The sequence below is a fragment of the Bombyx mandarina genome, chromosome 24 (genome assembly GCF_030267445.1).
Source record: "Bombyx mandarina strain Sakado chromosome 24, ASM3026744v2".
NCBI classification, from domain to species: Eukaryota; Metazoa; Arthropoda; class Insecta; order Lepidoptera; family Bombycidae; genus Bombyx; species Bombyx mandarina.
Genome location: NC_143230.1, coordinates 11643071 through 11655555, shown reverse-complemented (window position 1 = coordinate 11655555; position 12485 = coordinate 11643071). Strand labels below are relative to the sequence as shown.

Here is a 12485-nt window from a genome sequence, read left to right as displayed (position 1 = left end):
AACCACGCCCTTCGGTTCGGCTAAAGCGCCACGCGGCTTACTTCCATACGCGTTTTATTTGATAGCTGACATCAGTGACTTGTAGGAAGCGTTTATGTTGGAGCCCTCACGCGGCTCTCGGGTGACTCTCATGGCCCAAACGGTTCAGTAAGATAAGGCCCACCGATGAGCCCATGGCTTGAATGAAAATACTCAATTTTTCATATGGCATTCAACGTATTAATCAGCCCTTTCTTGGATAGCTACACAAATCCGCAGTGTATCTTGAGAGGCTGTACTGACAACAGGCGATGAAGTCTAATCACATGTGACTACACTATACATTATGTACATACTAAGCACATTCTGAACCATATATATATTGTTCACCGCACGCACGAATGATAAAATTGATTTTGCTGTCGATTATAAATGAAAAATAAATAAATAAAACTTCAGACAGGTCTTAAACTTTTAGAGTATCTTACAATTTAGACTTATAGTTAACAAATGTGCTATGCCCAGATTTAAAAAAAAATCTCAGGTACGCTATACTTGTAGAACTTAAATTATATACTAACTAATATGTATATGCTTATAACAAATAATAAATCCGTTATATTTCATGTCAATTAAAAATAGTCTTTCGGCGTACGAGAATAACAGATAGTTTGAGATGGCATCACTTTCGAGATTCCTCCATCAGATTTTGGTGGTTAAAAGGCTCTTCAACTTAATGCAAGAAAAGTTTGAACCCGACCACTTTAAGTTGGCGATAAAGTCAATGTCGTGAACAAACATATCCATGTTCTGGAAGTTCTTTGAAAGATGGTTCCACCAAGCGATAATCCGTATGCTGTAGAGTTGGTTACATATTAAAATTATTGGCAAAAACTTCGGATTGAGTTGATCTGAAAATCTCATACCTGGGCTCTTGTAGCGTGCGCCGGATGAACGGTGTGGGCCGGGTGACCAGGATGACCCGGGTGGCCCGGATGTCCGGGATGCCCAGGGTGTCCCGGATGACCCGGGTGGCCGGGATGGGCGGGGTGTTGCCCGTGATCCCGATGAGGCCACGATACTCCCCCGCCTAAAGCGCTTAACCTAGCCCCACGTAGTGACATCTGAAATTACCAATGACTATATTCGACTTTTATTACAATAGTCTTCCGTTCGCTACTCAATATCTACAGCATTTTAAAATTCAGCATTCCAAATCAAATTTGGCTATCAAAAAAAAAAAAAAGAGTTGAATATACCGTCAAAACTGTTCAATTAACATTGCATGACGTCACTGCAGTGGTTTTTTTTTGTATTACTGCTTAGATGGATAAACGAGCTCACAGCCTACCTGGTATTAAGTGGTTACTGGAGCCCATAGACATCTACTACGTAAATGCGCCACCCACCTTGAGATATAAGTTCTAAGATCTCAGTATAGTTACAACGGCTGCCCTACCCTTCAGACCGAAGCGCATTACTGCTTCACGACAGAAACGGCGGTGGTACTTACCCGCGCTGACTCACAAGAGGTCCTACCACCACACGTCTTGCGACGAGCATGTTTGTTAGACTTGTTGTGGTGCAGTAAATTGAGCGAGAATCGTATTAAAACGCACTAGCAGTGAGCACCAGGCGATTAGTCCATAGACCTCATCATGAACGATTAATTTTAAAAACAATCTGTTTTCCTTGACTCGTCTGAAACGCTAACCATCATTTGGTCCACCTACCTGGTTGATGTCCAGCAGTAGGGGCGCGGAATGGGCGAGGTGCGCCGGGTGGGGGGGCACCCCCCCTCCTGGGTAACGTACTCTACGGCTGAAAGGAGACACGATTTATAAATGGAAGGGTCTGTCGCTTTGGTGTACAGGTAGGTAAGTATTTCACTGGTGCTAGTTTGGCAATGGTGATTGATGAGTTTTAAATGACAATGGTGGTACTGGAGGTCCCGTTGTGACCGACACAACTGTATCAAGAACAAGGGGCGTTGTTGAAACGACTTGGGCACCCAATACATGTCTTAAGTCGATGATATTGAACGAATAACGCCATCTGTCATTGAAAAGCAGAATCAGATAACAACTTTTAATATCGGGGACGTTTGAGAAGTGTTATGGCGGTACATGTAGCGCCATACATACATAGCGAAAACGAATAGGACCATCGGAGACGTTCTGGAAACATGTAGAATTGTCAGGTCCACTCTAAGAGCGTTGCACAAGCGAAATGAAGGTAGTTAGTAATCAGTTTCGAAGAGAAACAACTAAGGGATCACCTGGAGCGAAGCGAAAGAAGTGAATTTTGATATTAAAATCTATCTTAAATGTTTTGATTCAATTTCTCATTCGGTCAATGTCCTCACCAAATCGGAACCTTATCGGAACCACACTACTGAAAGTATCAAGTCTACTACCACTCAGACGTGATCCTGCCGTCACATCAACCGTCACAACAGCAGCACTCACTCATTCTATCTAGCGCTGCGCTACTCCTCAGTGTTCCTCGAGATCATAACATCATCAGGATGAACTCCCATCTACCTAGTCCTGAGCGCTACGTTAAGTAAAGCTGACATCCAAGAGCGATGGTAAACATCAGTGTGCTTGCGTAGTGCGATTTTTTAACGTTCTCGATAGCGTAAAAGTTAACTCAAATTAGTACGTAGCTGGAACGTTTGCCTACGTTTGCCGCTAGGGGCGCTGTTCCAACTGCATACGAGTTAACTTTTACGCTATGGAGAACGTTAAAAAACTCGCACTAAGCACACTAGGAGTGATACATTCCTCAGTAGGTAGTAACAAAATAACCTGTAAGTAACTTGGGAGGACTTTTTGGCGGAACGCGAGGAGTGAAGTTGTGTGATTTGTTTCATTTTGTCTATTTAGTGTTTCTTCAGGTTTAAATGTTTAATAACGGTGGTTTATGAACTGTTTAGTATCTATGAAAGTGCACAAATATAGTAAATGAAACAAAGCCGTTGGACGTAACTTCTCGAGATCCTCCAAAAAGTCAACTGAAAAAATATCAGTAAATGACCACCATTTTACTGAGATTATTTACATTTCATCCCATCTCATCTCATCTCATTTCATTTCATTGCACTCCATATTATCATTTTTCATATAAACAAGAAATATAAATTAAAATAAGACATGACCCAAAAGGTCTTGGTTACCAGGTCATAAAAGCCCTTAAAAAAAAAGTAACTTCGATTATCTAAAACGAAGTAGACTCACGGGGGTTGATAGTGGTGTCGCGGGGTTCGTCTCTCGACGGGAGGGGCGGTCACTGAGACGTTGCTCTCGCCTGGAATACGAAAACCGGAAATAAATAGGGTATTCCAAAAACCATACCAACAGCCATGATCACCCCAAGCTGTTATGCCTTACTTCCCTTAGTCGTTCGAGTTGAAATTTTAATTGCTTGCGTTCAATGTTTTAAATTGAACTTCAATTAAATTTACTTCACTGAAATAGCTGAATAAGATTTTTTGTTACAATATTTTTTTCCAATTTCAAAATCTAAATAGCTCTCCTGCAAAGTTGCAATGAGGTCGCTTAAACCCCTTAAAATAGCCCTTTATCCCTTAATATACATATCGACGTTTGAAGGGCAAAAGTGATTAAGCGACAATAACTGCTTTGTACATAAATTATAGGCAATAACCATATTCAATGAGCAAAAACAATTTATTTCTAGGTCTATTAAAATCATTTCAATCCTACAGCTAGTAGGCTACAGCTACTAGCTAGATTCTACTACAGCTAGATACGTTAAAATAAATTTTGTTTTCAGGTATTTCAACTTTAAATTAGTCTATGGTAAAGTTCACGCATTGTCGCTTAGTCACGTTTGCCTTTCAAGCGTCGATATATGGACCGTTTATTTTGAAAGTGGTGTAAGTCCATTTTCTTTTGTTACGAGTAAATTAAAGGTTACTATATTTATTTAAAAATACAGGCAAATCATAATATGAGGTCTGGCTATGCCACCTACCTCTGTCAATTGGACTTACACCACTTTCATAATCGATCATTATGCAATTTCATTTACCGACCGATTTTAAGTTGTACAAAACATGGAATTTTTTTGAGAAATTAAACACGGACTAGTTATATATAAAAAAATTACATTATATTAAGCACGAATTACGTGATAGTTCATTTTTCTCAAAAATGGACTTCACCACTTTCAAAATAAACGGTCCATATATATTCAACGTGTACAATGAGCGTGTTTCTGAATCTCTGGTATCCATAACACAGGGAACACCATTTTGAGACCGGACGACTGTGCGTGATTCGTTCCCAGTTATTATCTATCTTCTATTTATATATATAAAAATGAATTGCTGTTCGTTAGTCTCGCTAAAACTCGAGAACGGCTGGACCGATTTGGCTAATTTTGGTCTTGAATTATTTGTGGAAGTCCACAGTAGGTTTAAAAGGTAAATAAATATGAAAATGCTCGGAATTAAATAAAGATAACAATTTTGTTTTTTCTTTGATGTGTCCCCCGTCGGACGGATTCCTTTTGTTTGTTTTAAGTTTATTATACAAAACTTTAGGGTATTTTATTTATCGGTTGAGGCACTACGAAGTCTGCCGGGTCAGCTAGTCGTCAATAAAATACATACCGGACGATATATGGGAGCAGACCCGACGTCGCTTCCGTGACGGGGACCGAGGGGGTTTCACGCCGATCTCGGGCTCCGCCCCTGCTGCTTCGGCGGCGGCAGACAACCCTTCCAAGGGATTCGTATCCTGAGAACGAGACACCTTAAACGTTAAGAGCTTGAATGTCTTTCAAAGGACAGCGGTGTATCACTCAAGGTCGACAACCTTGAACTTCAATGTACATTGCGTGATAACACATAAAATACTAATGCACAATGTTTTTCATTTTTCGTGGTATAATCAGACTCGACAACACTAAAAAGAAACCCTTTGATTTCCTTTATATCCTGTGTTGATATCAGTCTATATCAGGGGTGGCCAACTTGATTAGAACCAAGATCTACTGTCTACTGACGAAACACTCTGCGATCTATCAATGACCTTTCTTGAAATTTAATGAAATAATGTAGTTCAGTATACAAATAAGTAATATAGCATATATTTCTTTTATTAAAAACATTAAAATCAATCTGAAATTATATAATAAAAGAGAGCTATTGTGTAGAAGACAGCATAAAAATGTGACGTAATGGTCATTAACCAATGAAACAAGATGAAGATGATGCGTCCAGCAAATGGCGATTACGATGCGCAGTCTGTTCTATGTATTTATATATACTTTGTCTTGCCACGATCGACCGGTCGAACGCGATCTAATGATTGGCCACCCCTGGTCTATATGAATTAAATTTCAAGCATTCCAACAGATCAAATTTTAATCTACCCTCAAGATACGACCAATAGCTAAACTTAAAGGTTTATTGCAAATACTGATGCCAGTATACTTCTATATGCACTCACCATGTGACTATGATGAGCGTGCAGCATATGAGGAGGTTCTGATGATGTACCGGCACCGGGGCTGACGCGTAAATCTATAACCGCAAGATATCTTCTATAAACGAAACTTTTCTTATCTGTTTATGTAACAGGTTTATTAACTTCAGGACAGAACAGTTTTATTAACTTCAGGACGACCGGTGAACGTGATTGGCTCACGTATGAAGGACCGAGACAGCAATAGTTTTACCACTCTGGCTCGAGATCCTGATTAGGATCATCAAAATGAGAAGAAAATCTTTATTAAATCTTTTACTTCGACTTGCTGTGTTTAACCTTTCGCCAGATGATTAGTATAATCTTTTAATTATGGATGTGGGTAGGCCGTTCTAGCTTATAAAATATAGCGCTGGCAAACGCTCAACACTTTGTGACGTTGTCTGATGCGGAGCTCGTGATTTGGAATAACTTCTTCTTCTTCTTCTTTGTCTCTGCCTATCCCACTAGGTGGAATCGTCAAATCCAAATCATAATTTGGAAATACCTTATTTTCTTTTTATTTTCCTTATTAATCCACAAAAGATTCCATCACAAAATTTGTTTTAGCTCAACCACTTCAAGATTAAAAAACTCATCCACGCATACCAGATAAGAACAATCTAAAGACCGAACACCAAATATCTTCTTGAGATATAAGTTCTAAGGTCTCAGTATAGTTACAACGGCTGCCCCACCCTTCAAACCGAAACGCCTAACTGCTTCACGGCAGAAATAGGCGGGGTGGTGGTACCTACCAGTGCGAATTCACAAGAGGTCCTACCACCAGTGAAAAGTGGAATGTCTTAGAATCTTCATCCATATCTTATATCTCACTTTCGCTATTATCCCTGCTTTATTATTGATTTTGTGATTGTGATTTTCATCTCAAGTCTCAAGTTGGATGGCGTGGATGACGTCCACCTATTCATCCTGATTTATTAACTATTGCAGTTTGGTAAACTAATCTACATCTACTTAATTCTTAATAAAACTAATCAGAATACCAGAAACCCGCCGAATACCATACTCACCCGTCCGTCTTCGCTCCGAGGGTCCCGAGGTTCTTCTCTCCGGTCTTCTAGAACCACCAGCCCCGGCTCCTGGAATTACGAATTGGAAATTTGGAGAAAGGCAACGTTTGAATCGATTCGTTTCTTATTTTGACTAATGCTAGTTGACGGTTCACGGACGATTTTAAATGTATTATTAGATCTTATCATTCACTAGCGACCCGTCCTCGCTTCGCTTCGTAAACTGTAATTTATTATTGATTTCTCCACTATTTAGTGGATGTTATTATACATATAAAACTTCCTCTTCAATCACTCTACCTATTTAAAAAAACCGCATCAAAATCCGTTGCGTAGTTTTAAAGATTTAAGCATACATAGGGATATTGGGACAGAGAAAGCGACTTTGTTTTATACTATGTAGTGATAACGTTGGCATAACCTATACTAGTTCTTCTTAGGCGTTTACACTCTTGGCACTAGTTGTGGTCCTCATTTCGGGTGGTGGTGCGCAACACAAGACGTCACCATTCCTCGCGTACCGCGTACTAATGCGGTATGGATGGCTAGGGGAAACCACCACACTGCTCTCCCAAGAATGTCATAATGAAGGCACAAAATCGATAATAAACTGAGCCCTTTGATTTGTCTTTCTTCTATAAATTTGGTATAAAAGAGCCTTGCTTGGTAGACTGAAGACCTTTTTTGCTGGCGATGTTAGCCTGGTTGGGCCGGGCCTATAACGATGTCAGTGGAGAATGTGTTCAAGTGAAAAACAATTCAATGACCTGACTACAGTAACTTTTAATCATTTTATAAGGTTACTAAGAAATTTCAAATACATTAAAATTTATATTTATGGATTGCATTTCTTTAAATATACTATTGTTAATAGTACATAACAACATACCTGCTGTATCTTTACCTTTTCTGAGTTTCTCTAAATGAAAAAGTGGTCTGAAAGAGATCGCTTTTAGCGATAAGATCGCCTATTGTACAATTTGTTGATCATTTTCTTAATGCTAATTATGTTTTCGTGTGCAGTAAAGTATATTCTCTATCTCTCACTCCCTCTCTCTCTCACTCCCCCCTCTCTCTCTCACTCCCCCCTCTCTCTATCTCACACTCCCCCTCTCTCTCGCTCCTCCCTCTTTCTATCTCACACTCCCCTCCTCTCTCTCTCTCACTCCCAAAATTCAGTGTAAGGTGAAATTCATAGACCGCTCACCTATGCTCATCCTGCGCTGGTCATGGTGTCTGGGAACGTCCCGTTTCGCGGGCGGCGGCGACTGGGCCACGCACGCCTCCTTCGGGCTCCCGGCGCTGCTTCCATCGCTGTAACAAAAACGATATACGATTTTAGTCGAGCATAAAGATCATCACGCACACAAGGAAATACACTATTTTGAGTGTGAGTTGAATGGCGGGGTTGAAGGCACGCGGGGTATCAGAACGCATTGAATGACACTTTTTATGCTAGGAAGTTTTTTTTTATATTCTTCACTGAACTGGGTCCAAGATAAATCTTTAATTAAGATGCCCATATATATAGAGCGGTGAAAGGTTATTGGGTTTAAGCGAGATTTACCTTTGCAATTAAAGGTCCGGTTTATTTGCTATTAGTATCAACAATTCGATGTTTTTAATTGAACTTCAATTAAGTTTACCCCATACGAGTATCTGAAGTTGTCTTGTTATGATATCTTTTTCCAAACTTTACATCTAAGCAATAAAAATTATACACGGTGTATTGCATTTCGTATAGAATGGTAGTGTATATTGAACCAACACAAGTGCTTAACATGTCATCTAAACACCTATTTCCTCCGTGAGGCGGTTGTGTATTATAATGACCTTAAATGATAACACCTAATGATCTCCCAACACTAGTCCGCAGCATCTGTTCACGACTTAACCTAACCTAATCTATCATAAGAAGGAGGGAGCCTGGAGATCAGTAATACAGGTCTTTGAACCTAGTACAGACTTCAGCTCTTTCAAAGGCTTACAAAATAAATTATAAGGTTAATTTCCATTTGTATTTGTACTATACCTTTATGAGAGAAATAAATATATTTTTATTATTATTAAGTATTATCTAAAAACTAGTGGTCAGCCAACGGTCGAAATTCAACCATAAATAATTTAAATTATAAGTTTAAGCATTATTAAGGGTCTATTGTCAAAGACTGTCTTTTTTTCTTTTTTTTTTTTTTCCTACCTAAGCTGAGAGCCTTGAGAGGCTATGTCAGCGTAACCCTAACTTTTGTAGGTGAGCTCACGGGGCTCAAACCTGATGAAGACTGTCAAAGACCAACAATATTAATCTATTCTCAAATTCACTACAGACTTTAACAATAAACAAAAGAGTTTATGTATATGCGGGTGTGTATCAAATACATGGTAGTGTGTGTAATGTTTTTTTTATTGATTTCATATATTATACATAAATAACTAAAAACAAGTTTAACATTCTGCACTCATTCTCTATAAGTGTGGAAATGCTCCTCCGTCCGCGCAATTTTCGTAAAAAGGGGTACAAAGTTTTTGCGTCACGTATTAATAAATAGATTTTGACAGCGCTTATTACAAATACCAACTCCAGAATCAGTGCTTAGTGGGCGTACGATTGGAGAGGCCAAGTCCAGCGGTGGACTGCAATACGCTGATAATATGACTCTGGAATCGAGGTGGCTGTACCATTATAGACTTCGCTTGCTTCTCTGCTGCACTGCGTTTTAATAAAACCGGCATTTAAATAGGATACTTCAATTTTACAGACAGATCATACACAGTCGTGTCTATGTAGATGACACTATTTTGTGCGCGAACAGAATCGCGGACACATTCATATTAATAGATGATGTGAGGGGGATCATTCCCAGCGCAGAAATCGAAACAAACCACTCACTACCTCAACGTAAGCGAGTGGCCTAGAGGTTATAACAGTTGGATTAGAATAGGACCACCCGGTTTCTATGAATGACGTGCAGACAACTAAGGGATCCGTCGGAGAATGGACAGCAACGTCCACCGAGTATTATGTCAGCGTGTGGCGATCGGCAACTAATATTTACTGAGAGGAAGTCCTATTGCCACTCTACACGAGTGGATACCACCATTCTGCCTACTTCTGCCGCAAATCAGTTCCCCGGTCACTTAGTAAGCTGCAATAATTCCATAACACTAGGTGATCTAGTAACCTCCTCCACCCAACCATCTACGCTACGAAAAATAATAAACTCAACAAGATGAGCAGAGTTCGTCTGCTGCATTAGATGTCGTAGGGGCCTAAAGGATAAGACGTCCGGTGCATTCGTGTTGAAGCGATGCACCGGTGTTCGAATCCCGCAGGCGTGTACAAATTTTTCTAATGAAATACGTTCTCAACAAATGTTCACGGTTGACTTCCACGGTGAAGGAATAACATCGTGTAATAAAAATCAAACTCGCAAAATTATAATTAGCGTAATTACTGGTGGTAGGACCTCTTGTGAGTCCGCGCGGGTGGGTACCACCACCCCGCCTATTTCTGCCGTGAAGCAGTAATGCGTTTGGGTTTGAAGGGTGGGGCAGCCGTTGTAACTATACTTGAAATCTTAGAACATAATTAATCCACTATACAGGATTTTTTAACTTCTTAAATGAACGATCTCACCTAGTGCTAAGAAATAGCTACCTGAATATCGCCATCCAACATGAGGTCTAAGCCTCAATTGTATAGTTAAACCGATGTAGCCTAAACGGGAACGCATCACTGTTTTGCAGCAGGATACCGTGCCCACCTGAGGGGTAGTAGTTCCAATTTAGCCAGCAAGATTGTGGACCCGTACAAAAATCGCAAGGCCAAGCAACTTGTAGGCCTTTGAATTGCCAAAATACGCCTCAAGGTAAGGCCACTTTAGCGCTGACGACCTCAATCGGATGTCGTAAGTCGCTGAGCGATAACGCCTAGCGCACGTTACGGCGATAAAGCGTGTCCACATCCCCTGCACTCTGGACTTATCGCCGCCCGTGTTCAAAATACGATAGTCATCACCGACGCCTAAAAATTACTCACATTTCTAACCATAAACAAAAGAGGAGGTTATTAATTTGACTGTATTGGTTTATACGTGTGTTTGCTCTTTTTATTGCTTAGGTGGGTGGACAAGGTCACAGCCCACCTGGTGTTAAGTGACACCGTGCCGTCACCTACCTTGAAATACGAGTTCTAAGGTCTCAGTATAGTACAACGGCTGTCCCGCCCTTGAAACCGAAACGCATTACTGCTTCACGGCATAAACGTTACTTAGAACGTTGTTGTTTGGAGCGATTTCAAGGATTCTTGAGTACTTAAAATCATCTTAAGATCTAACCGAGAATTTTTCAGTTACCCTTAATATTGCATGTTTAATTAACTTGGACTACATCGATGGCATTCTCATGACATTGTGTTTTTCACCCGACGGTGAGGGTTACTGTCGCTCGTGGACCCCAGCAATACCGGGGGCAGAACCAAGCTGCTGCCTGCTACTGGGTGCTATCGTTCACCTGGGAAGGCGATTATCTGTCGCAACACCTTGGCCCTACTCCAGTAAACCGGTGCAAACTTTCACGACGCTCAGCTAACAATGGGGGGGGGGGGGGGGGTGTTATTCCAGGCCGAAATCTTAGCGAAATCCGGCCAGAATAAACGTAGGGATGGGATTCCAGGCCGAAATCTTAGCAAAAATCGGCCCGAATAAACGTAGGGATGGGATTCCAGGCCGAAAACTTAGCGAAAACCGGGCCGTATAAACGCAAAGGTATACAATCTCTATCTATCAGTGGAACAGGTTACGGGCGGCGCTGTCGGGTCAATTTTCGGCGAGCCGCGAGTCCAGCCCGACGCGTAACGCAACTTTCACCGACTTTCTTCGTTACACCGCCTACTGGCGGGCTCGGATTACTTTTCAGCGGACTTTGCGAATTCGACAGAAATGCGAACGGCCTGACGGGTAAGACGCGTGCAAGGTGGAGGAATAACCATCTATCTATATAGATAAAAATGAATTGCTGTTCGTTAGTCTCGCTAAAACTCGAGAACGGCTGGACCGATTTGGCTAATTTTGGTTTTGAATTATTTGTGGAAGTACAGTAACTGGAGTAGTGACTGGAGACGAAATTGTTCTCTCTCAAATCTCAGCATATCTAAATCTCTGAAATCTCATTTATCCTATTCCAACACTCCTTAACCGATTTTTTATTTATTACATAGATGGTTACCGTAGCCCATCTACAACGTAAATGTCGCCACCCACCTTGAGATATAAGTTCTTAGATTTCAGTATAGTTACAACGGCTGCCCCACCCTTCAAACCGAAACGCATTACTGCTTCACGGCAGAAACAGGCAGGGCGGTTGTTCCTACCCATGCGGACTCACAAGAGGCCCTACCACCAGTAACTACGGAAATCATAATTTTACGAGTTTGATTTTTATTACACGACGTTACTCCTTCACCGTGGAAGCCAATCGTGGACATTTGTCGAGTACGTATTTCATTAGAATAATTGGTACCCGCCTGCGGGATTCGAACACCGTTACATCGCTACATACGAATGCACCGGACGTCTTATCCTTTAGGCCACGACGAATCATTAGCAATGGACAGCCCTTTCAAAGACTGCAACCCCTCACCGATCCACTATAGGGCCCTGTGTGCAGTGTTCGCATCGCTGATGAACACGGACGAATGCGTTTGAGGTCAGATAGAGTGACGCAACGGCGTGACGTCAGCGCCGCTCGGTCCTTTGTTCGCTTTGACTGCCCCATATCACTTATGATGGGTATTGTTATCTTCCGACGCGGGTTCGGCTACCATTTCGACTCCGCGACTAGCGAATGGGGAGTTTTCTGGTGTAATGCCGAGTGGCCCAGACCCAGACCGTGGGCCGTTTTTAATACGCTTTTATTAGCTTCAGACGCATGTATGTTAGCATGTAACGGAATCTTTGAACATGATTTTGAGCCCCTT

General features: G+C 41.2%; 1 protein-coding gene across 2 annotated transcripts in view; it reads right to left on the bottom strand.

The window, feature by feature from the left end:
* The window catches only part of LOC114248477 (uncharacterized), a 40561-nt gene that overhangs the window by 14750 nt on the left and 13326 nt on the right, over nt 1–12485 (bottom strand). For both annotated transcript variants that reach the window (XM_089737923.1, XM_089737924.1), the window contains exons 2-8: nt 7716–7822; nt 6509–6577; nt 5460–5533; nt 4619–4745; nt 3219–3288; nt 1713–1800; nt 906–1103 (exon numbers count right to left, since the gene is read on the bottom strand). In XM_089737923.1, the coding sequence (XP_089594049.1) occupies nt 906–1103; nt 1713–1800; nt 3219–3288; nt 4619–4745; nt 5460–5533; nt 6509–6577; nt 7716–7822 (733 nt within the window). The remainder of the gene's footprint in view (nt 1–905; nt 1104–1712; nt 1801–3218; nt 3289–4618; nt 4746–5459; nt 5534–6508; nt 6578–7715; nt 7823–12485) is intronic.